Below are 25,655 nucleotides of genomic sequence, written 5' to 3' on the forward strand. Positions count from 1 at the left end.
GCATTGTCCCCGAGATGTGCGACATCTTCCACAGCAACCTGGCCTGGAGCCAGCTGCGTCCCTGCCACGTCAGGGCGGGTGGAGTTAACAGGGTCATCTTTAAGGTCCCTTCCAAGCAAACCATTCTATGGTTCTGTGATTCCCCGCACTGGGAAGGAGACTGGGGACGAGAGGCCCCTACACGTGTTTGTTTCAGGGACTTCCCACCCGACCCTGCTGCTGATCCTGACCTGCTCAGCTAGGCAGGCGAAGGGGGGGGATGCAGGAGCTGGGACACGAGAGGCCACCGAGCTCTTTGGCAGCTCGTTTCCCACCAAGCGAGCGCCGGGAGCCGCGCCCCGAGCTGAGGCTGCCGCCTGTCCCGAAATCGCTCCCGCCGGGCCCCCTCACCTTTCCCGCCAGCCCCCACCACGCTCCCGCCGTCGTCGCTCTCGTCGCTGGAGCCAGAGCTCTCCTCCGCCGGCTCCAGCCCCTCGAGCAGCTGCTCCGCGGCCGCCTCTTCCTCTCTCTCTGTGGCGACGCCGGCGGCGGCTCGTCCCCGTCCTCGTCCCCGTCCCGGCCCCATCGCCCCGAGACCGGCCCCGCGCCCCCGGAACGGCCCGCGCGGCACCGGCGGAACCGGAAGCGGAGCACGCAGGCAGAGGCAGTCACGTGGGGGAGCGGCGTTTATTGTCTTTTTTTTTTTTCCTTTTTTTTTTTTTTTTTTTTTTTTAAGCAAAAATCCTTCCTTTCTGAGGAGTGGGTCACGTACATAAAGGCCCTGGCAATATACAGCTAAGTAGTAAGTAAGTGGTTTTAAGTGCAAGATATGGATCCCTTTGCGCTGTTGGACTGAGCCGTCCTGATGCCGGATTTATCGCAGCCCAGACTAAGTTTCTAATTCGAGCACCAAGTGTACGGAACGAAGGTTTGCCATGGCCTCCAACTGGATCAGCTGCAGCTGTCAGAAGTGACCAGCAGGCTGAAATGTGGTCACACACAGCGGCCTGCATTAGGACAAGTACAACCGGCAGACCAAGGGGTGTCAGCACCTCTGAACACTCGACACCTGTGAGAGCACGCTTGGAATGTTGTACCCTATTTTCTGTTCGAAAGGAAACCGAAGGAACTGGGCAGGGTGATGCAGCAGAGAGTTCCCAAGGCAGACAGAGGCATCGTCCTCGGCTTCTTCGGGACGAGGCCAGCGGCAGGGAGTGGCGGTGGCGGGCGGCGAGAGGCTGTCGGCCAAGGCGCGGAGCTGCTCGGCCAGCCGGCCGAGATCCCGGCCCGCGGGCGGGGCGGCGGCGCGGGGCTGCCGGGCGCGCAGGTGGGCCGCCTCCTCCTCCCTGCGGCGGACACGGGGTAAGCGGCAGCCTAGGGGGCCCTGGCTGAGCGCCAGGTGCAGGTGATGCGGCCCCCCACCCCCCGAGATCCCGCTCACCTGAGGCAGCGGTAGGTGCAGGTGATGCAGCCCCCCACCCCCCGAGGTCCCGCTTACCTAAGGCAGCGGCAGGTGCAGGTGATGCAGCCGCCGTCCCGCCGCGCCCACACGCGCAGCCAGCTCCAGGCGCGGTCCTTGCGCAGCACTCGCAGCACGGAGGTCCCCGCTGCCGGCCCGGGCCCGGCCCCCAGCGCTGCGGGCAAGGGAAGGGACTGCGTGAGCCGGCAGCAGGGCACGGCCCCAGGGTGCCGGGATAGCCCCGCAGGCTGCCCCGGTGGGCTCTGCCGCCGGTCACCAGTCTGGCCCCAGCGGGACAAAAGCAACACAGAGCAGAATCAGGTCCATAGCAGTCCTGCGCTCCCAAAGAGATGGGGCTCAAGTGGGCGTGTCCCTCTTCTGTATACCGTGGCAAAGCAGGACTGCCCACCCCCAGCTTGGAAACTACTAATGGACAGTGTATGGGACACGTAACCACTTCCCCACCTCATCCTTTTTGGACCTGGGAGTCAGAACAGGGAGGGCTGAATTCACTTTGTCGCTGCTGTCCTGGATAGCCACGTTTCAGGCATAACCAGACCATGAAGCCAGGGGACAGCACGCACGTTCCTGGGTGTGACACTCACCCACGGCCCTGTGCTGGGCAGCTGCCAGGTCAGCATCCTCAGGGTGCAGGAGACTGTACCACGACTGACCGACCAGCTCCTCCCGGTGGTAGCCTAGGTGGTAGGTGACACTGGGAAAAACAAGGGGAGTGGGGCTGAGTGCTGTATGGAGCCTGCATCCCATACACAGGCTTGGCGAAGGGAAATGATTCTTGCTGCCTGAGATGTACAGCTGGAGCTGTGCTACAAGCAGGCACCCCTCACCTCTCCGTGACATCAATAAACGTCATGTCCAGGAGATGCATGCTCTGGAATATGTCATCCTGGGAAGCAGCTTCGCCATCTGTGGGTGACTGCACAAGGGGTGTGCAGAGAGCCAGGAAGGCTGTGGTGGAGGGGGAGGGTGGCCAGTGCAAGGCCACAAAGCGCCCGCACACTGCCACCACCCGATTGCCCCCGTGCTGCAGCCGGAAGGCCTTGGACGTGCGCATCTCGCTGACAAAAGTGACTTCTGTAGGGAAACACACCATTCAGAGTGGGTCAGGAGCCCCCTTACTCTGCTCCTAGCAAGGCTGGCTCTGCCCTCAAATCACAGCCAAGGGCCAGAGCAGGGTGGCAAGATCCATGAGATGCCAGCCGAGGCCTCCCTTACCCCTGCCAGGCTCTTCCTGGGCAAGGAGGAGCTTCTTGTGCACATCCTCTCCCACTCGCCCATCCAGGATGTCAAAGACCGTGTCCCCCTGGGCGAGCAGCTCCACCTGACAAAGAGAGGGCTGCCCTCAGAGACTGTGCCTGTCTCAGTGGGCCCTGGCTGGCATCATGGGTGCACAGCCTGCTGGAGCCACAGCCCAGAGCCTGCTGGGGCAGTGTGCTGTGCAGGCAATAAAGGTACCAGGATGGGTACAGGGACAGTGACTGCAAATGCCCAGTGAGCAGGCCTTACCACGGAGAGGCCCAGGACCTGAGCCACATTCTCTGAGATGTAGACCAGCTTGCTGTCTGCTGAGAGCACAAGCAGAAACCCCGGGAGCAGGGAGAGTAGTTCTGTGCCAAGGGCCGGTCCCATAGGAGGAGCCAAGCCTGCAGGGGGATGAGGGTGAACTGTTGTCTTGGATGAGGCAGGGGCAGTGCCCCACACAGAGCCAAGCGAGTGTGGAGTACAGCAGTGCTGAGGGTACCTGGAGGGAACAGCTGAGCCCCCCGCAGCCGGAGGCACACCAGGGCCATGGTGTGCAGGTAGGAGAGCCGCTCCTTTTCCTGCGCAGAGATGGGCAGCAGGGAGCGCAGTGCCTGCAGCTCCGCATTGATCTGGTCTCGGCGAGCCTTGGAAGCACTCTTGGTTGACCTGCAAAGCCAGCCATCTGGGACATGTGTCCAGGGAGGGGAAGGGACAGAATCCCTGCCTGTCATTGTGGGAAGAATTGCCAGCTCGGGGATATGGAGTGGAGATGCTCAGCACCCGTGCCAGCTGCTCCCTCTAGGAGAACAAACCTTGTGGGCACGGGCAGAGGTGCTCAAGCCTACCCAGGGCTGGAAAATGACCTGTGCTTTGGTGGGGAGCCCATGTGACACAACCTGCCCACCAGGATGGAAAGTACATCCAGTGCTGGAATGTGCGCGCCAGCCCAGTACAATATGCCTTTCCTCCTAAACCACTTAAAATACCTCTGCCCCTCCAAATTCCTGGGAATTCCTCCACCCCATGCACTGGCTGGCAGTCCCGCTGTCCCAGGCTGGTGTCAGCACCTTGCAAGGGCCGTCAGAGCTTACACCAGCTATCCCGGGCTTCTGGGAGGCCATCCCAGCCCTGAGGGAGGGCAGGAGGTGGGAGAGAGCTCACCTGAACGGCCTCGGGGCGCTGGACGCCTGCTTGGCCCTCGCAGGCAGGCAGCTCATCTCTGCCTGCAGTGGCCGGTGGCAGTGGCTGCAGAAGATGGTCATGCTGCCGGGTCTGGGATGGCCTGGAGCTGGAAGGGAACCGCTGCCTCCTTCCCCTCCGGCTATGGCTGAACCTGCTGACCCTGCTGCTCCTGGCCTCCTTTTGTACCCTCCTGGGGTGCAGAGGCCAAGCCACTCAGGGGCGAGAATTACCTCTTGTGACGCAACTCCAAACAGCTCAGGGCTATTTTTAGAAAGCAGGCTGCTAAAAATAGCGCTTGCAACCAGTTGAAATTTGAGAGGGGAAGTAATAAAAGGAAGCCAGGGTCTTTAAAGCAAACCTGCCGCTCAGGAGGGGGCAGTGACAAAGGCAGCAGGGATCTCCCTGTGGGACACGCATCTGCCCAACTCCTGCCAGCCCTGCAGAACATCCTGTGTCAAGTCTGCCTGACTGGGAGCTGCTCTCCAGCATCACTGATGACTGACCTGGGTGCTGGGAGAAGCTGATAAGCCAAGAAAATACACTGGAGACACCAGGACCAAGGTAGTGAACAGTGTGCCATGCCCAGACCTGCAGTAGGTTCCTGGCAGAGGCAGGTTAGAGCCACAGGACCCCTGAACCCAAGAGAACCCTTTAAGAGGAGTGGGGTGTCAGTGACCCCTCTCCCCGATGAGTCCCTTTTCTTCCCAGAAGAGACTTGTCCCCCACAAAGGTTTGCTCTCCTAGAGACAGCTGGCATGGGGTGCTGAGCCTTTCTGGGGTTGATTGTCTCCACGTGATGCCCCAGTGAGATTCCTCCCAGTGACAGCCATTCATGGACAGAATTGAAGAGCCTCTGTGCTCAGCACCACACAACTCAGCACAGGGACTCTGGGTGTTCAGGGGGCATTTCCTAGTGCCTGGCACCCTGCAAGGAGAGTAAGCTTGGTGCTTTAGTGCACAGCAAAAAAACTCCACCATTTATTTCACAGCTTGAGAGAGTGCCTGTGGCTGAGGCAGCTGATAGAGGGAGTTAGAGCCGCTGGAGAACACATGGTAGATGTTCACCTAAGTCCTCTTGGTAACCTGCAGGTGCCAAGGACCACAAAAGATGCTGGGGCTGCTCCCCCTCAGCCAGATGTGCTGTCACAGCAGACCCTGTTACCCTCCAGGCCAATGATGCTCATCACCTTCACAGCAAGGTGCTGCCAGTGTGTGAAGAACAAGCTCTTGTCACCATTGTGGGGCCTTCTGTTCTCTTGCCACAGGGTTTTCACTGTTCTCACACCGCTCCAGACTGCTCCATTGTGCTTGCATTGGCCACCTCTTGCAGGCTGAGGAGCCCAGGCACCTCTGCAACCTTGTGCTGCTGGATGAGCACTTGTCCCTGGCTATATGCCAGCCTTCAGGGCAGGGGAGACAGCCTGGGCCCTCTGCCACCCAGATTCCTGGCAAGCAGCCACCACCACCTGGGCTGCCCCTGTGACTTTACATCCCAGGACACACCCTGAGTGCTCCCTTAGCTTTCTCTGCACTAGCCTCACTACAGTTACCACTGGAGCTCCTCTTCACATCAGACGCCTCATGTTGGTGGGAAAAGGCTTGAGCACAGCCCTCTGTGCCACCCAGGAAGGCTGTCCCAGGCATCTCTCCACCTCCAGCCCTGAAGCAGGAAGCTACAGAGCCTTCACCTACCTGAGGCAGCGCAGCCCAGGAGACGTACACCATTTTCCTTCTGTCCTCCTGCAGGATAGCACAACTCTGGGCAGGAGGCAGGTACCCCATGGCAGTGCCTGTTGGGGGGGGTGCCCAGCTTCCCTCCCCCACCCCAGACAGGGCTGTGGCTCACATCAGCCACTGCCTGCTGCTGCCACAAGCCACCAGTGGCCTGCAGCTTCAGGGAAAAGCACCTGGTTCAGTCTCTCCCCTCTCAAGCCTTTTCTCCCCCAGTTCATCTGCTAGGACACACAGAAACCACATCTGCCTCTCCATTTATAAAACTTCCCCCAGCTGCTGTTTTACAATGGGAGCTGGGCAGTGTCCAGCTGGGCCCGGACCCCCACACTGGGCTCAGCTTGGAGCTGGGGCCTGCCCTTTGGTGCCAGGAAGCCGTCAGTGCTGGTAGGAGCAGGTGTAGAGGTTCCTGCTCTCTTGAGGCAATGCAGGAACAGTTCAGGTTGACCATGACATCAACCCCAGGGCCATGGCTGGTGGTAAGAGTTGATTCAGGCCCCTGGAAAGTGGCTGGACACCGGACAGCACAGCTGCAGTTCCACAGGCAAAGGGAAAGGAAGCTCTAGAGCCACCAGCAAGGAGAGGGGTCACAGCTGTGCTGCTGTGCTGAGTTTTTCCCTCAGTGGCCAGCTCTGCCTGTCCACTTGTGCTGCCCAAAGCATGACAAGGGCAGAGGGAGGCCTAGCTAGGGCAAGACAAACCGAGCTCACACATTCCTTGCTTGAAAGGGCTAAAAATTCATGCAGGCAGTGGAGCAAGAGGTCAGTATGTGGAGGGGTGAGGGCAGGGTGGTAGAAGGACGAGTTCTCTTCAGCCCTGGTTGGAGACAATGGGGCGGCTGATGGTGCTGTTCGTTGTCATGGCTGAGAGCTCCCATCTGTAACACACCAAGAGGATACACTGAGAGAAAGCACAAACACAGTGCCCTGGGCTAGAGCAGCTTTGCTTCATGTCAGCCTCAGCTACAGTCTCCAGCCCAGCTCACCTCAGAGGTGCACAGTGCTAAGGGCCCTGGGCAGCCCTCAGCCAGGGCTTGGAGCACCCCAAGGTCAGGGAGTACCCAGGGTGAGCTCCCAGCAAGGCACACCATACCTGATGTCGTGGGGAAGGCAGGACTGGTCCAGGCTGTACTGAATCACTGCTAGCTTACACAGCGTCTTCAGACTGGGGCCTGGGAAAAGAAAGCAGTTTAGCTACAGCAGGCTTTGACTGGACACCAAGGAGGCTCCAGCATCATGCAATCAGTGCCATGGGAAACAGAGCAGAGCCTTGTCTGAGGGACAAGACAGAGTGCACACCAGGGACAGGCTGGGGTGGCTTCTGTGCTCCCACAAGAGGTCTTGCATGCAGGAGCACACAAAGCATGGCTGCACCTCTGGCTGCTCTGCCTTAAGCCAAGGACGCTGGGCAGACACAGCTGTCTGGCTCCAGGACATGGCACCTGCATCCACAGAGGGCACAGTTAGGTGCTTCACAGCAGGGCCTGCTCACAGGGCACCTTGTGGTAAGAGGTACAGGCTGGGCAGGAAGTGCTCACGTACTGAAGTCGAGGATGTAGAGATCTGAGTGATCCATCAGGTCGAATTCATCACCCATTCCCTCCTCCGGAGATGGGCTGCAGAAACCAAACACAGTGTGTCAGTCAGTATCAAAATTCTTATACACCAGCTCACCAAGGGCTGAGCAAGCCCAGGAATGTTCCTGGCCTCCCTGTCCCAGGCAGGGACCCTGTGATGCCTCCTGCCCCTCTGATGCCCCAGGCAGCACCCAAACTCATTACATTCTCAGCTCCTTGCAGAGTAGGCAGAGCTGCACAGGAGCCAGAGAGCAGAAACACACACTATTTCCTCTGCAGGGCATGGGAGATCTGCCTCCTTTTCATGGATGACCATGATTATTCCAGTCATGAGCCTCCCCCTCATCTCACCTGTCCATCACTCCTGTTCTCATGTAGTTAAGATCTACTGCATTTATTTTAGCTTGTCCACTGAGATGTTGTAAGAAGAGTGTAGAGAAAGCAGCTAGAAAACATCTGCATGGCAGGGTAAGGACAGACATTTCTCAGTCCGACTGAGGAATCACTTTGGACTCTAGCCACAGCTGGAGCGGTTGTGCCAAAATGGGGATGGCATTTCAGAAGACTGTAGCTGAGCACTGAGCAATGCAGCAGTCATTTTAAACCAATTCCAATTTGCTGATACTCCCATTTGGTGTTGGTCCAGAAATGCTAATGAGGAACTACAGCACCAGGCATTTCTAGGGAACAGACAGCCTCACCTATGGTTTCCTGCCACAGTGGTCTTGATGGAAGAACCAAAGCACCTGAGAGACTGAACACTACATCTACTTGCACAGACAGATCAGCCTGTGCTGAAATAGGGGAAAATACTCCCATGGCTGATAGCTGTTTGGAGAATTTAAAAGAAAGGAAAAGTGTTTTAAGTCCTGCTTTGGTCTGTGACAAACCAATTTAGAGTGCCCTCACCTCTCAGCTGGAACCGACCTCATGCAGTGACTCCTTGCCAGTGTCATTATTTCCCCACCCACAAGCCACTAAGCCTCACACCTCATGGGACATGAGGCAGTACCTGCTCCCCCAGGTCCCCACAACCTCAGGCCAAACTGCAGAGCACAGCTCACTGCTGGCACAGAAGACCTGTTGCTGATGGGACCCATCTGCACGGATACAAACAAGAGCCCCTTTAACTCCACCTCATGTGCTTACCACACCACAATCTAATCTCACATCCACGTCACAGGAAACCCTAGACCATCCCTTATCTATCAAAGGAAAGCCAGCAGGCACCATGTCTGTGGCTTTAATCACCAAAAGGAAAGTAGCAGGGTGAGCCTGGAGTTCAAGACCAGGCAACCCCCAGCAACTCCCAGGCATCAGTGTGCAGAGCACACCTTTGCCAGCCAGAGCCCAGCAAAATTGCTCATTCCAGCTGCAAAACAACTCACCCTGCACTCAGTGACAGCCCCTATTCTCTCCCCAGAGCCAGGATTCCTACGTCTTGTCAGGGAAAACACAGTTTCAAGCCAAATCTAGAATCAGCATCTCTTCAGCTAAACTGTTTTATAGCATTCCTTCTCCCCCCACTTCTTCCTTGTGGATGGTCTCTGCACACTGAGTTGCTGGTGAGCTTGGAAGGAAACCAGACCAGGGCCACAACTGTGACAGAGCTAATGGGAACACCAAGCTTCCTGGTCCCTTAAAGGGGACACAAATGAGGGATTGCTCCTGGCCACAGTGAGGGACTACAGCTGTGGCAAAAAGACCAAGCTCTGGTAAGGACTACCAAAGAAACAAAGCTTTTGGATGCCATAGGAGCAAGCAGCCTGCAGAAGTGCCTCTTCAGCAGTCTACAGGATGTGTGAATCCTGGAAAGGCAGACACAAAGAGGTTTTGCTGCCCATCCCCCAGTGCTGTTCCCTAGAAAGCTGAGCCTGCCGGCTCATCCTCTGAGAATCCCTGCTGGACAGCCCCCACCCCTCCCCCTTCCCAGCCAGGGGAGCACAGGTCAGGAGGCAGACCACTGGGAGTTCTCCATTACAACGACTTCCTGGAAAACTTCTTATCTCGCCAGGCAGCTCCAGAATACACCTGATAACTGTTACAGGAAGCGAGCACGGCCCACCCCCACCTCCCACTTCCCCAAGACCCTCCCTCCAGCTCAAGCAGGCTGCATTCCTCCTGGCTGCCAGCAGCTCTTCCCACCCCACAACAGTGCTGACGAATGTGCCTGTATTGGGGTTGAGCCTGACCTAAGAAACAAGCTGAATTCTGAAGTGGTTCATGGAGAAGACAAGGCACTGCTGCATTGCCTGGCAAGGGTGAACCAAACTCCAAATAACTGGTGTCAAATTTGTTGTGGTTTCCTAGCATTTCCCAGGAGTGCCAAGGCTTAACATCAAAGCTCTGCTGCTGCTGCTGTAACACAAATCCACACAGCACAGCATCTGGGACCACCCAAAACTCCCATAAAGCCCTACCAAGCCTTCTGCTGTACTGAGCAGCACCCAGTATCTTTTGTGGAGACTGGATAAACTTGGCACTTCTGCATACCTCACCTGCACTAAGCACTCCCTCAAAGTGACATGGGCATCCTACAGCTAAGCACACTCTCCCTGAACCCCTGGAACCTGAAGGCCCTTCACCCCATCACACAATGGTATGGTCAGGTCACCAGCAGAACCCGTCCTGCTTGGTTCTCTGCCCCAAGCTGGCTTCAGAAGCATCCCCAAAAAGCTACTGTCAAGATCCCAGAGAGAGCCCCAAAGCTTTCCAAACCACGTGGAGAGCTGAAAGCATTTAAAATGTCTCTGCAAGGTAGATACTGGCAAGCAGGACTGTGCTCCAGAGCTGCAATTTGTCACTCCAGACAGCACAGAGTGTGTCCTGGTGATAGGCCACTTCCTTTCTTTTAGCAGCTGTTAAGGCTCTTGGCCACATCCAGCTGCCCTGCACCCTGACAGTATCACTTCCAGTGTTTGACAGCTAAATCCATAACACCAGGTCCCTGTTGTGAATAGGAATGTTGCTAAGGAACACTGGCGCAGAAGGCAATATTGTCTTGTCATGAGTGTAGGCTCCTAAAACAGCTCCCAGCTGAGGTGACATCCCATTGCAGCTTGGCAGCAGAACCCACACTTGCAATGGAGGAAAGAAGCTCTGATGGTAGAAGCAGGGCAGCATGTAGGCAAAGATAAGTCAGTTTGAGGTCTGCTCTGGCACAGCAGACTGAGATACATGTCCTTCTAACAGCAGGATCTCCTCTCTTATCCCCACTACCTCTTTACCAGAAAGCTTGAGCACTGCACAGCCCCTCCTGAGCAGCCTGTTACACCCTTCTGTCTCTACATGTACAAGATGGCTTGTCATCAGATGCTTTACAAGCTTCCATGACACCTTCAGTCTCTTGCACAGCCTTTTTACAGAGGAGCCCTGATGTACATGATTACCTACACTTGTCAGATGGGCTGACACTTGCCATGTGCCTCTGAAGTCCATCTGATACAGCGTGGGTCAGAGTGTGAAGGGACACTGTGCTGAAGGGACTGGCAAAGCCTCTTGAGGAGCCACCTCACACAACTCACCTGGTACCTCCAAAGAGGATGATTTTGTCCCCCACTCTGCAGCAGCACTGCCGGCGCCGAGGACATGGCCCTTTCCCCTTGGGTTCAATCTTCCTCCAAGAAAGAGAAACTAACAGGAAGAAAAGAGTGCACCAGCTTGTCACAAGAGCCTGGCCAAGACCAGCTATAAGCAGGTTATGAATTTAACCAGTTCACAGGAAAAGCAGAGGCCCACTACCCCACAGTCACCAACTAGCCAATATCCACCCTCCCCCTTGACCTCCTCATTAATGGCTAATCATGCATTTCCATGAGGTTGTTACTGAAGTGCCACGGAGATGCCAGTCACAGTCCTGGAGCTCTGCCTGCTGAGACAGGATTTGCAGGTCATATCATGGAACGGTTTGGGTTGGAAGGGACCTTAAAGACCATCTTGTTCCAAGCCCCTGCCATGGGCAGGGACACCTTGCACTAAACCAGGTTGCTCAGGGCCCTGTCAAGGCCTTTCACTTGCAAAACCTGAGCACCAGGACCCACAGACTGCCACAGCAGTGGGTCTGACATCACAGGGAGCTGTAGAGGGCAGAGCTGCAGGAGCAGACAGGCAGCCTCCCTTCCCCAGAGCCTGCTGCGGTCGGGATTTGGAGGAGGGAGATCCAGGAACCAGCTCCATCTGCCGGCAGGCTGCGATCACAGAGCACTCTGGCAGAGGTGCATCAGCTGCTGGGACAGCTTGGCTGCGGAGGGGGGCGTGGAGAACTGGACCAGGTGGAGACAGCAGCCTTTGTTCTTGCTGCTCTCTGTGGTAAGGATGCTTGGGGGCGACAAAGCACAGGACTGAAACCTGCAGGAGCTCTCACACCAGCTCACTATCAGCTTCGGGAGCAGGTGGTTGGCTGTTCTCAGGTAACTTTACTATGCAAAGCAATTAGCAAACAAAATGAGTCTAGACAGTAAAACGTGTGCCTGAGAACCCCAAAGCAGCTCACAGCTGACCAATATTCAGGGTGTGAGCTGAAGAACCACCCTTTCTGCAGCACGGTTTGAGCTGGTACCAAGAGATGGTGATCCTGCAGCTCAAGTTGAATGGTTTATCCAGTTATAGTCTCTCTCTTCCCTAACCCTATTGCTTCCCCATGTCTTCTCTTCTGTCAGTACTTTTGCACATTTAAGAACAAGACAAAGTTCTTCCAATGAAATATGTCTTTCAGCAATACCTCACTTTCTATTTTCTAACTGAAATCTGGAAACATCCCAAGGAGGAACAAGAATGGTAGCAAGTTGCTGTCAGAAGAGCCAAGAGCCATTCCCCCTCAAGCAGTACTCCTTGGACAGTATGTTTTCTCTGAGCACTCACATGCCTGAGGGCCTGGAGCACTATCACTGCAACAAGTTAAAAGCATAAATACCTGGGTTGAATTTCCAGAGGTCATGGAAGTGTCTGTTCAGGCGTGCATTGTAGCCACCAAATACATATAGTTCTCCGTTGTAGCTGACTGTAGGGAGTAAGCACAGACATCAGAGTGCCACCCAGCAGGTCCCTGACCCAACACCAAACACAAAGCAATGTGGTGCTGGCTGTCCACCTCTCCTTATATCACCTTCATGTGCAGTGTGGTGTGCAAGGCTTTTTGGTGGGCAGCAGCCTTCCACAGAAACTGGGCTTTGTGCAACCCCTTCTAACCCACAGCCCCACCCAGCAGTTCAGACACCCCTTCTAAGGCAGGCAGAAACTTCCCTCCACCATCCTCCACCCTCAGCAGACCCCCACTCACAGGCTGAATGGCTCCTCCTGCCCTCAGGGAGCACGGGAGTGGGAGGGGAGTCCAACCAGGAGTTGGTTTCTGTATCAAACACTTTAATGCGGTTACAGTAGATCTCGTTGTTAGAGTGAAATGGCCCAAACCGATCAGCTCTGCCACCAAACACGTACATCTTTGTTCCAATGATGGTGGCTGAATGAAAGTCTCTCCAGCGAGCTGGAGTACCCTGAAGAACAGAGCAGAAAATAAAGACAAAAGAAAGAGTGCAAATCAGCAGGGAAATAACACATCTTGATGGGGAAGTTGGGTGGCTGCCTTCTCCTGGAGAACTTCCCATCCTGTAGAGCCCAACCACATCAGCCAGAAGCTGTAAGACAAGTGTGGGCAGTTACCCCAGAGAATAGCAGATGCAAAACTTCCTCCACAAACCAGAGGGAAAAACAGACACTGACCTTGGCAGAGATTAAGGTCCACGTCATGTTTGTGGTGTCCAATTTATGGATATCATTTGAAAAGCAGTCAGCCTGGAAGACACACGAGCAGCTTGGTCACAAAGGGACTGAGAAGCCTGGTCACATCCAGGCCCCAGAAAGGATGCTGCCCTTTAGACCTGGAGCATCCCTTTGGATTCAGCACTTCCTAAGAAACAAGTTGCTTGCTCAGGCAGCACTTATCACTTAACAAGAGCAAAGCAAAGCCTGTTTCTTCCCAAAGGTGTCCTGTCTCTTCCTGCAGCTTTCCCATTTATTTGGTGCTCAGTTCCTCCCTCAAAGGCTGTCCTGCACACAATACATTCATGGCAGGAGCCTGCCCCCTCTCCTTGTAGCAGCAGATAAAAGAGGCATTAGCAGGACAGTCAAACTGGCTCTGCTAAGGCTGCCTAAGGAGATGCAGAAGCTAAGATTACTTCTGGGAAGCTGAACATCCAGGAGAAAATATACTCCAGGTTCTGAAGTCCCACAAAACCCATCTGCATCTGGCTGCCTGAAGGAGATTGCATTCACACAATGTGGACTCCTGCTCCTCCAGGCAAGGTAGAGAGCAGCAAGACAGCCAGAGGTTTATTTGGTCTTGGTTAAAAAAAAGACATCTGAACCCCTCCTGCTACTGTAATCAATAGAATGGATTTGGCCTATCACCCTCAGAAAAGAAGAAATAACCCAGAGACTTCTGTAACAGAGCCCCAACTTTCTTCCAAACAACCAGATGTGACTTTGCACATCTGTTCTGGAATCTGGTGATAATTTTTATTTACCCACTTCTTAAGATTAGATCCTAAGGATTTGCTAAAAAGAGCATTAGGTACACTGACAGCCATTGCAGGATGAACTTTGGCTCAAGGTATTCTTAATGGGAAGGCAACCAAATGTTTGCTGAAAGGGATCAGCAAGATGTCAGAGCAGGTGGAGACTGCAGGGAACATACACCAGACTAGGACAAAACCTCACAGCAACACTGCAGAAAGTGATTTTTCTGGCTCACTTCTGAGCCAAATTAAAATAAATGTAGATCAATATCTATTTATTAAAAAATACTGTATTTGTGTATCTACATTTGACTGAGAAATTAGACAGAAAAAAAAATTAAATTTTTATCTCTTTGTGGTAAATACGTTTTGTGAAATTTAAAAAAAATCCAACACTTTTTTTGACTTTTCCAACCATGTTCTCCATAAAACAATTAGCATAACCTGGGTACTAAGGTACTAACTTTGCTAAGTTACAAAACGACAGTGACTTGGAATACAAATACACCCCCGTGTCCTGCCCCTATCAGTGTCCTGGGTATCAACACCCTCTTTCCCAAGGGCTTACCAATTAACAGTTACAGAGACTACTCACCAGCTGTTCATAGCCTCCAAAGATAAACATGCTCTTTGCCAGGACACAAGCTGAGTGCCCATCTCTTGCCCCTGGGACCATTCCAGACACCTTTGGTGTGAACCACTTGTGTGTGTCTGAAACAGAACAAGAGGCAATGCTGAGAAAACACAGTAGGAGTTGGGGTAGGATAGTTCTATTACTACTATTCTTAATTTCTAAGGCAAAAATCATTCTTGCTTTCTCACACAGCACCTGTTCTGCCAGAGAGGCTGCAAGCTTCTTTGGGCAAGGCTACCTGCCTGAGCCCCCACAGAGGGACACAGTGACAGAAGCCTCAGCCTCTTGGCATGGCCACTGACTGCCAGACCTGACGAAGAGCTCACATTTTCAGTGTGAGCAGAACAGCACGGCTTGAACAATGTTACTTTTACAGAATCTCTTGCAGAGTGTACTTGTGAGTCACTTATCAACTCTGCATGCACACTTTCTATTACAATGAAGCAATAATGCTAAGTGGCACAACTGACCTCATGGCGGGGAGATGCTCAGTAACTGAGCATGACTGAGGAAAAACAGCTCTCAAACCCAGATACAAATCACTTAATCACAAGTTCTCCAAGTTAGCTGTTGTGCATATCTCCACCTCTGCAGGGGAGCTCTCCCTGTCTTATCTGCTCCACTTATTACATTTTCATCCCCTCTTCCTCACTTTCCACCCTTCACAATGCTCCCTGTGAGCCTGCACCAAACAGATTCAGACCCTCAGCCTGCACACTCCAGGGACTGGCTTGATTTAGAAGATGACTTAAAATCCAGCCAGAGCTGTTCTCCATGCCAGGACAGCACAGAGCCAAGCCAGGGACTTGGTGCCAAGCACTAACAGGCACCTGCCCCAAGAGCTCCAAGAGGCACAGATAAGCCTCGAGGCTGCAGGAGACATTCCCCCACCATCCCTAATAGCCCTTGGCTGCCAAAACCATTTCAGAGAGTCGCGGAGCCAAAGCATGAGGATGACTTCCCTGAACTTGGCCTGTGGACACAAGTGTTCCACCTATGCTCCAGCTGGCACTACACAAAGGGTCTTGCAAGGTCAGCAGAATCCCTGGGGAGCCTCTAGTGAGACAGCTCAGGGCTATCGAGTTCCTTTTCTCCCTGGGGCTGCTTCCAAACTCAGTCCCACTGTATCAGCAAAAGCTCACCAACTGCAGCATGTTAAACTAGAGATGGAAAAGACCTCAATTTGTGATTTGCTCAACACCACAGGGACAAAGCTGCACTCAGACAGGACTTTATTTAGCCTGATATGACTCCTACAGTGGAACTTACACTGCAGACCTGGGACTGTGACTGCCAACCTTACTTTCCAGGAATGGCAGGCCTGTGTGTCCTGACAGCTGCAGAGGGTTTGGAGCAGGACTTTCTGTTAATTTTCACTTAATGCTAAAGCACTGGAGCTGCCAGGGAGACCAGGCAGGTCCCGCTACAAAGCCTCTGTGTAGGCAGAGCTTTGCTGGTGGTTTCTCAGATGCATGTGGCAGGGGAAGGAAGGGGGAAACCCTGTGCTGTAAGCTGTAAGATATTTCCTGGTAAAGAAGAGATCCACGGATCAAGCACCAGAGCAAGCAGTTTCCGTGCAAGTTCAGCAAGACAGTTACTGGCCAGTATTTCGATGGATTTGCATCCAGAATCCAGACATACTCCTTTCCTTTCCTGACACTTGTGTCCATGAAGTTCCTGATGGTGCCTTTTCTCCAGAGGTGCTCCAGAAGTGCTATGGAGAAGCCAACCAAAAGGCTCAAGGAGTTTATTTTTCAGGTTTATCTAACTTGACTCATGTCTCCCCTGATTTTGCCATCCTGTGCTGGACTACTCCTGTGCTTTGTTCCTCACTCTCCTTCACACCTTCAGAAAGAAGGACCACACTGGAGAGGGACCACAATCATCAAGAGCCCAGCCCCTTCTTGCCACAATTAAGGAATACTGTATCACATAGAGAGAACCCTTCAGTTATAGCTACTATCAGAGAGAGAACACAAAGCTGATAGAAAAATTAAGACCACTTTCATTATTAGAAAAGACCAGCAATCTCTGCCCCAAAGGCTTTTACAGCGAGATGTAAGGATACAGACACAGTGGCCACCAAACTGCTGAAACAAACAGCGACACCATTTCCTCCAGACTGTCACCAAGGGACAAGGAAACAAGTTGGGGGGCAGAGAGGAGGTTTGATCAAGAACAGCTGTGCAAAGGAACAGTGAGAAGCTGGAACTTACTGACATCGAAAGCGTAGAGCACGTTGCAGGCTCCCTCTGTGTCGTTGCGACCGCCCCAAATGTAGACGGTGTCGTCGATGAGCACTGCTGAGTGTCCATATCTCATGTAGGGCACCTCCCTCACGTGGTCTCGGCTGTTTGTCCACACTGGAGGCAACTTGATCCAGCGCAGAGACACTGGAAACACAAGTTTGAGCCCACGTCAAATGCTAAGCCTGCTGAATTGCTCGCAGTTCATAACCCATCCTCTGCAGTGCTTTTTACCCTGTGACAAGGTGCAGAGGCAGTGGAGTAAACAAGAGAAAGCTGAGTCTGACCTCGAGTAGCAGCTAGTTAAGAAATACAGAAGCAAGTCCTCTGGAGGCTAGGAAGACAAAAACAGGCTCTGTTCTACAACAATTCACTGAAAAGGTGTCCATTCTGGCTCATCCTAGACTGTGAGTGAAAGATACAGCACACACACAAACAAATAGGGAAAGAAAATTGAAAAGTACAGAGGGGACCATGAATGCAGACACTACTTCAAGCTAGTGAGATTGCTGAAGAGACTCAAAGCTGGAAGAATGGGCAGCACAGGAATAATTCACTGCAGTAATATGCAAGGGAACACCTGAATGCATCACTTGGACTTGTAGAAGCACAATTGAAGTAAAGCAACCCAGCAGCTTCATAGGAACGGGGTTTGTTTGCTTTTGTTTTGGTTTTCAAGCTATAGATGAGGTGGCCGTCTGCCTCCTTTACCCCATCTGTATTCAAGTTCTCCTTGCTAACCTTGTTTTTACTAATAGGAGTTCTTGGGATTACAGGATCCCCTTCCTGTGTGTCATGTCCAACAGCAGCCAGAACAGTCAACAGGTATTACAGGGTTTAATGACAGTGCACGAGCCACAGTGAGTGTTACACAGCCATTACATAAGAGGACCGGTCACCCCTCCTTCTACCACATACAGCCTCCAGGTTTGTTTTCTACATGGAGCTAATACAAAATATAGCAGAAAACAGTCTCAGTTCCTCTAAATACCTGACATAGGGAAAAGGAAAAGTCAGGCATCTCTAAAGGTGGACATCTACCCCACAGGCAGAAAGGGCACTGAGGAAGCACATCCAGTGCTAAAGTCAAGCTAGACTGGATGCTTCCTACCTAAAACATAGTTTTCATCTTTGGAAGACTGATAAGAGATCATTCAAAATCTGGTATCTTGGTTCCAGCACTGCCACCTGACAATGCTAGCTGAGCAAGGGCTTAGGAAGCCACTATCACTTCCCATGTGGTGATGTGGTGCCTGCAGCATTCTGACACATTAATATTTGGGAGTGGTAAGAGGGAAAGACAACACAAGAGCATTCCTTTGGGCACAGTCATTATGCTTCCCCAGAAGAGTGCTTCTATACTTGGCATGTTCTACAACATTCAGCTGTGTTGAGTATAAAAGCCCAGTCCCTCTGGACAGAGGTGAATGTCACTGTTCACAGGGTCCTGAGCTACACCCCCTCTACACTGAGAGCAGGTCACCTTGGCAGCCCTCTGTAACCAATGCTTTTCTCCCTGCTGCACATCACTCTTAAAGGAGTGAACTCACTGCGTCTTACAGATAAACTAGGTTTGTCTACACAAGACAAATGCTCTTGTGGGTGCTCACAAGAGCATTCAGCATGCTGTGCAGTCTCCAAAACTGGTCATTGGTTCTGTGTTCTTGGTTCTGTTTAGCTGGAGCCACCCAAGCATCTGTGCAGTTTCTTAATCACCTGCCTAATTACAGGGAAATGCTTAAGGGACCAGCTCAGTAACCTCTTTAGTTTAAGGAGCACTCAATCAAGAAATACAGCCTGTGCCAGCACAACCATGGCTCCAGCTCAGTCTCATGACAGGTACTGGTTACCCTACACAAATGGCTCCAGTTGCAGATGCTTTTCTAAGCTATGCTGTGAATGTGCACGATAGCTGTTACCAAAAAGGGAAGGCCTCCCTCCTAGCCACATGCCTCTACTGACTCCATCATGCTGGCACTAGTTGTTAGCTGCCTCCACAGGGAAACAGCTCAGATGTCTACACCTGGAATCTTAACTGTGTGCACTGGCTCACACCTTGCTCCTTCCACACTATGGGCAGCTGAACATGGACAGGCTGCAAACCAGAAGGGAGACCTGAGCCAGCTTGATATCACCTCTTTGCACCTGGCTGACTTTGTGTTTGCAGAGAACAAGGACAAACCAAACCATTGGCTATGTGACTTTTTCAGTGAGTCCCTATCCTAGCAGTCACATGAACTACAGCCCCTATGCGTCCTGCCCCTGACGCTTGAAACACAAGGCTGGACAAAGAAAGAGGCTCCTACCTACTCTGATAACATTTTCTGGAAATTAGGAGTCAGACAGTGTGTTAGAGGGTATAACAAGTCAGGCAGCAGCAGGCAAGAAAAGCAGTAACTGAGCCCAGCAATCCAAGTCCTTTGTGCCCTACAAGGACACATTTACCTGCGTTGAAAACGTGGACGTCAATCTGCCGCAGGGTCTCATAGTCCTCTCCAGAGCAGTAGCCACCAAAGGAATAGACCTTGTGCCCCACAGCCACGGCCGCGTGGTTCACCCTCCGTGGCCCGCCTTCCAAGTGCACTGCCCACCGTAGCATTCCTCCCTGCAAGCCAGGCGGTCTTCAGGGCCCCCAGTGCCACAGCCACATGCTTCCGAGGCCACCGCAAGGTCTGCAACACAGACACAAGGCCAAAATAACAACATCCATCCTGCACGTCTTCCTATCTTCCCTGAACGCCTGCTGCAAAGGTTACCTTAATGTGTCCTCATTCACCTGCCTCCCAGCTGGAAACATTCCTCTTGGGAAGGGGACCCAGAGCAGGGCTCAGAGGAGCGAGCAGAGGTGCCCTTGCACACAAAACCCCTCAGGGTGGCTGCACAGGCAGCCCCAGCCAAACACCTTCGGCCTGGGCACGCACACGTCACGTACATGTCAGAGCCATTTGTCTGCATGACTGAAAACACACAGTGAGAGCCAACGGTGAAGGTGAAAAGAACAAACCCAGAGGGAAGAGTGTGCTCTTTGGACCAGTTCTGAGAAACAGCAGAGGAAAAATATTAAAACAAAACACCCAACAAAAAACCTCCAAAGAACCACCCCTACAAAAAGCAACCAAGTTCCTGTTATGGGGGTGGGTGACAACATTAGCATTTGGACTTATTGATTTGAGCACTAGGGTTCAATCTAATTAGACACAAGAGTGCAGAAACCCTCTAATCGAGGTAGCAAGCTCTTTACTAATGCTCAGAAAAGGTTTTTTCCTCCCACAGCAAACCCAGGCATAACTATGAAAATTCTGTAGCATCACATCTTGTTAAGCAACTGATATCCTTTCCTCAAACAGATGGCTTAGATCATATCTTAGAGAAGTCACCACAGCTGATTCTTGCAGAGATTCTCCTTTGGATCTAAGAATCTAGAGCAGAGTCCTGCCCAGGTGCTTCTGAAACAGCAGGTCAGTCTGATCTTTAACAGTTTTCTCCTAGCTGAAAAACAGCCACTAGAAGAGATGTCAGACAGCACAAATAAAATTGTCTTATTTTATTTCTTGGTTCGAGGTTATTGAAAGATTCAGTCAGCATGCTCCCATCTCACAATCAGTTTCAGCCCTTGCAGAATCCAAAGAAATCTGGGGATGCCTTTGAACAAGAACTAAATTCCTAAACATAAAATTCCTATACTCTGCCCCATTTCATTTTTGTAAAGTAGTGAGTTTTGGCAAGGAGGACTTCCCTCCTGTTTCAGGTTTCTGAAGTACCTGGAGGGCAGCAAGAGGGGAAGTGCTGTGCTGCTCTGCTCCAGTTGGCCACCCCCAGCTCTTCAGTCAAATGGAATCACTGCTCACAAGGAGGCCCAACAGCAGCCTGACCACCCCAGCAGCCAGCCCACCCACACATTCACATTTTATCCCCTCCTGCAGGAAGAATAAGAGATGCCACTAACAGGGAGCTCCTGGCATGAAGCAGATCTTAGGCTTCCAGCTTCATCCACTGACTCCATAGACAGCTAAAAACCATTCAGTAACCAGTCACCTCATTCCAGAACTCTCAAATGTCATTAAAATTTGAGTAGCTTCTTTTTAAAGTTATTTCTTTTTTGAGTTGTTTCCATGCTCTGTATGTGAATGCTACAGTGACAGGACACATGCAAAGCCCAAACAGAGACCATCCTGCAGAGACTTCCTTATTGTGACAGTTTCTCCTGCAAACCTGCCTGTTCCTGCAGCAACCACCCTAACCTAAACTGCAGTCAGTAACCCAGAAAGCTGCAGCAAGCTTTGCTCCAGCAGGGGTGCTCCAGAAGGGCCCAGGAACAGCCTCTTGTCTTCTACAGGCCATGCTTCAATTTCAGATTTAGCAGGTTTTTTCCCTTAAGCATCTATTTTTTTTAAGCCAGGCAGCACTCTTGTATAAGACTTCTGCAAAGCTACAGAACAGATGAGTTTCCATGGAACCCACCAAAGTCACCTTCCAAGCTATTTTGAAGGCTTCACACATCTAAATCTGTTTCCTGCCTCAGTCACAAGTTATTCCTGAAAAATCTAACCAATATTTTCCTCATAATCTCTTCTTATTTAAGTGATTCTGTAAAAGACTCCTCAAGGAGCTTAACTGGTCTTTATCACCAGCATCAATATTTTCAACACCCTTCAGACTGAGCCCAATCCAGGAGGACCAACAGGTTGAATCTTATTTCCAATTTCTCTGCTTGATTCCTACTGAGGTAGAGGAGCACAGCTGCTTGGCACAGCAGGCAGGCATTGTACCAAGGCCCCTGCCTTTTTTGTCAGAAAGGCTGGGAAAACTCTTCCTCAGCCCTTGGGACTTCCCTTGAGCCAGATGCAAGGATGCTGGTCCTGTCACTGCCACAGGAGCTGGCTACCCTGCCCCAGCAGTTCTGCTATTCCCATCAGAAGGCAGCTTATCCCAAGAGGTTAAATCTGGTCCACTGAGAAACAGCAGCTCCAGGCCCAATCCCTGGCACTGCCAGAAAGATGCTGAGGTTGAAGCAACAATGTTGAAATGCTGTTTTCTACAATTACTGGGAAAAGTTTTTCCCCAAATGAGTGCTTTCTAGGTGACTGGCAGGTCTGGAGTGGTGGCAAGGGCAATGGGATGGAAGTTGGCTGTGCTTCGCCTTGGCTCTGTCCGGGGATACCCCTTTAGAGCAAACACAGAGCTCTGCCAGCACAGCCTCCTGCTGCCCCTCCTCAGAGCCAAGAAAAGCAAACACTCATCTGAACACTTCACCAAGACAGAATGACCAGAAGTGTGAAGTAATCTTTACAGGGTCATGGGAAAACACAGGGTTTAACAAGCTGTCAGGGATTTTCCAAACCCAAGAGCTCTTCTCTACGCTGTAACAAAAGCACCTGTGCAAACTTCCATCTTCCTCTTCTGCCACTGGCCACAACCCTACCCTGTAACTACCACATCTTCCTGCCATCACCAGGCATTTTTTTGCCCCTTTTCAGCCACACACAGCCTGGCCTCCCCTCCTCCCTGCACATCCCTGTCTCCTGAGGAGGGGAGGCCTCCCCTACCCCACCCCATGCTTACTATGTCCAACTCCAGATTCTCATTGCCTGCCTTATTTACAATTATTTCTCTACACCAATCTTCTATCTTGAAGCATTTTCGTTCTCTGAGCCCCCTCTGTGCACTATCTGCAAATAGGAGTTAGACAATATTTTGAGAAAAAAAACTATATTTTCTGTCCTACAACTATGGACACTGTTGAATTCCATTCAGGTTTGATTTCCAATGCTAATTTTTATGATAGAAATGTGGACATAAATAAACCACATTTCAGTCTCATTCCTATGAGGATTTCTTAGTAGGAGAAGTGCACTTGACATTAAGCTACAGCTTAGATTTCTTTACAGATCACAGAGGACACAGCCAAGGAGAGAAGGAAACAGCAAAATTGATAAGAAACAATTTACTAACAATTTCCCCCAACTGTACAATATTAGATTATGTAAAGAACATTCTGTGGTTTCTCATTTAGGACACCAGCAACAGTGATGTAGTCTATAAAACACAAAAATATTGATAAGACAGAGGCAAATTGTATTAGAGAACTGGGAGGGCACTGAAGGATGAGGCACACAGAATCACAGCTTCTGTTCAAGCCACCCTTGCTTCCACTGACTCCCGTTAGATCCTCACTTCCACTCTCCAAAAATGAACAGAACTCTTACATCCAACCATGTAATCTTCACAACTCCCCATTTCCCTGATCTGCCATGATCTAGCCAGAAATACAGTAAAGCACAGAGGATGCAGAGAAATTCTGAAACCCTGGTAGGTCCTGTCATTAACCAGGAATAAGAGCATTTCTAAAAATCAGGACCTGCTTCACTTACTGGTGAAGAACCTGATGTTTGTGATGCTGGAAGTTAAGTGACAACAGCAGTGTGTTGTTCCTCTGCCACAAAGCACCTGGAGCATTTCACTGCTAAGCCAGGGAACAATCAGATTTAATTCAGCTCTGCATTCTTCCAATGCAGCACCTACAGACAGCACCCCGATATCTCTGGTTGTGCTGTTGCCTCAAGATGCACTTAGTGCCTGCAACAACCTTCATCCCAACTGTTCCATCTTACACCTAACAAGAGCCTAACAACACAGCATATGGACACCTCAGATCAACAGATATATCACTCAATAATCTCTCACTAGCATATCTTCCAAAACTGTTGTGGTGACTTGAGCACTGTGGCACAGATAGAAAAAAATCCCCCAAAACAACAACAAAAAACCAAAACAGGTTATAGTCAGATTTTTCACTTGTTTGTTCTATTTGCTTTAGGCTTAGTATTTTCAAACCCTACAATTAGTTATGAAAATACTTCATACAATATAGAAAGCTACTGAGCATCTCCAAGTACAGTAGCCAGGTGATGATCTTAAAGCAAGACCATATATTCTTGGATCCACTTCTTTGCTCAAAGGGAGCTCACTGGGCTCTCTCACTCCTCTATGCACACAGAAGGAAACCTAGAGCCATTTCTAAAAGCTGCTAAGATCAGCCTTGCTGCATCCAATTCCCAAAGCAAGGGGGCAAAACCCAACAGCAAGTGGCCTGCATTTTCAAGGACTCATTCTGTCACCCCAGAATTACAGCAGCACCCCAAGAAGAGCAGCCTACCCTGCAAAGCTGCTCCAGGGAGCAAATCCTACCGTGTGGCTGCCTCAGTCCCGTCTCCCAAAAGATACCAGCCACAAGGTTTAGTAACCCTTAAAATAGCCCAGCCAGTTCACAGCAGTCCATATAGACCGTGCTATTTCAAGCACATCCAACATACTGTTCGAGATAACATGAGAACAACCTGCTTTCTTCACTTGTGCTTGACATTTATCTAATGCTTGGAGCATTTGTGCTAAGGCAGTGTGAAACTGCAAGCTTGCACATTCAACAGCTTGGACACTCACAATGCAATTCCAGCCCCAGTAAATCAGATGGTGCTAGAACAGCCCTCGAGCTCATAAACTGAGCCTGCTCTGGAAGCTCATGTTAGCCATGGGAACCACAGACCACGGCTCAGGCACAAATTTATCCCAGTGGTCCCCCTACAGCCAGCCTCACCACATCCTTATTTTTCACCAAATATTTTGCTCACTGCTGACTTACTTTTGCCTAAAGCCTAGCTGAGATTCTGCATCTACTCAGCTGGCTTCTATTGCACCTACTTCTATGGCTTCTTCACCTTGCTTTCCAAACCCCAGCTTCTCTATGGAGTGTGCCTAAGCTTTGGAGATACTGCTTGACCCCTACTTCCGTATAAGGAATTTGTCTCAGCCTGTCAAGCTGTTTGTGCCATGCCAAGGGCAGCCCTTGGGTTGGGAAGCAGGCTCAGGAAAGCCGAGCTGATAGCTTTACACAGGGCTACATCAGTTTGTTCCTCTGCCCTTGTGTTGCATTGACACTGATACCCAGACAGAGTGGTGCTCACAGGTGCCAGCCTTCCCTCAGCCTGGCACATGGGACTGGCATGCAGCCCCACACCAGCCACGACTAGGTGAGAGAATAAATGGTCTGAAACCACATGAGCCCATGGGATGGAGAGAGAAGGCACAGCAGAGGTCATGCCGGGGCAGAAGGGTAGCATCCCTAACACAGACCTGTCTGGAAGAATAGGGATGTGTGGGGTCACAGAATGCTTTAAGGATGGAGAAGGCCAACAAGATCACAGATCCCAGCCATTAAGCCAACCCTGCCATGCCCATCACTAACCCATGTCCTGAAAGTGCAACATTTACAAATTTTTTTAACACTTCCAGGGATAGTGATTCGAACATTTCCCTGGGCAGCCTGTTCCAACGACAGACTACCCTTTTCGTGAAGGGTTTTTTCCTAATATCCAATGTAAGCCTTCCCTGGTACAGCTTGAAGCTATTTCTCTTGACCTGCCAGTCAGTTGTTACCTGGGAGAAGAGGCTGGCCCCCACCTGGCGACAACCTCCCTTCAGGCAGTTGTAGAGCGTGACAGGGTCTCTCCCCTGAGCTTCCCTTTCTCCAGGCTGAACACCCTCAGCTCTCTCAGCCACTCCTCACAGGACTTACTCTCTGGACCCTTCAGCAGCTCCTCTGCACAACTCTGGACACGCTCCAGCACCGTTGGCCGCCCCTCCCCGCCCGAGCCCCTCTGTGCTGCCCCGCGCTCCCACCCGCCGCCCGCGGGCCCGGCCGAGGACACCCGGGCAGGGCGGCGGCCCCGCGCCCCCGGCCCTCACTGAGGGGCTCGGCGGGGCCTACAGGCCTCACGCTCCCCCCGCCCCTGCGGCCGCGGCTCCGGCCCCAGCCCCGTACCTGTGCCCGTACAAGGAGCTCCGACGGCCCCGCTCCGGCAGGAGCTCCCGCCGCTCCCTGGGACTTGTAGTGCGGCGTGGCCCCGCCTGGGTCCACGGGCGCCGCCTCTCCGCCGGAGTGGCGCGGCCCCGACAGGCCCTTCCGCGGTGCCGGGCCCCGGCCCCCCTCAGGGGCGGCTCCCTGGGTTCCCCGCCCCGCCCGGGCTCGGCCCCGGCGCGCTGCTCCGGCCCCGGCCCGGACCGAGATGGCGACACT

At 52.0% G+C, this 25,655-nt stretch overlaps 2 protein-coding genes across 2 annotated transcripts; both read right to left on the bottom strand.

Moving 5' to 3' along the window:
* Positions 1-681: 681 nt before the first annotated feature.
* NPAS4 (neuronal PAS domain protein 4) lies at positions 682-4,621 on the bottom strand. The gene is made up of 8 exons (XM_050972879.1): positions 3,863-4,621; positions 3,201-3,367; positions 2,966-3,102; positions 2,675-2,780; positions 2,287-2,533; positions 2,044-2,153; positions 1,478-1,613; positions 682-1,325 (listed from the first exon to the last, which is right to left on the bottom strand). The coding sequence occupies exons 1-8, from the start codon at positions 3,961-3,963 to the stop codon at positions 1,025-1,027; spliced, it is 1,305 nt and encodes a 434-aa protein (XP_050828836.1). The 5' UTR covers positions 3,964-4,621; the 3' UTR covers positions 682-1,024.
* Positions 4,622-5,859: 1,238 nt separating this feature from the next.
* KLHDC3 (kelch domain containing 3) lies at positions 5,860-25,557 on the bottom strand. The gene is made up of 11 exons (XM_030235839.2): positions 25,401-25,557; positions 19,028-19,254; positions 16,553-16,729; positions 14,298-14,413; positions 12,909-12,980; positions 12,469-12,682; positions 12,103-12,189; positions 10,715-10,823; positions 7,156-7,229; positions 6,707-6,785; positions 5,860-6,491 (listed from the first exon to the last, which is right to left on the bottom strand). The coding sequence occupies exons 2-11, from the start codon at positions 19,179-19,181 to the stop codon at positions 6,425-6,427; spliced, it is 1,149 nt and encodes a 382-aa protein (XP_030091699.1). The 5' UTR covers positions 19,182-19,254; positions 25,401-25,557; the 3' UTR covers positions 5,860-6,424.
* Between the last annotated feature and the right edge of the window lie 98 nt (positions 25,558-25,655).

This window comes from Serinus canaria, chromosome 3 (genome assembly GCF_022539315.1).
Source record: "Serinus canaria isolate serCan28SL12 chromosome 3, serCan2020, whole genome shotgun sequence".
In the NCBI taxonomy this organism is placed as follows: domain Eukaryota; kingdom Metazoa; phylum Chordata; class Aves; order Passeriformes; family Fringillidae; genus Serinus; species Serinus canaria.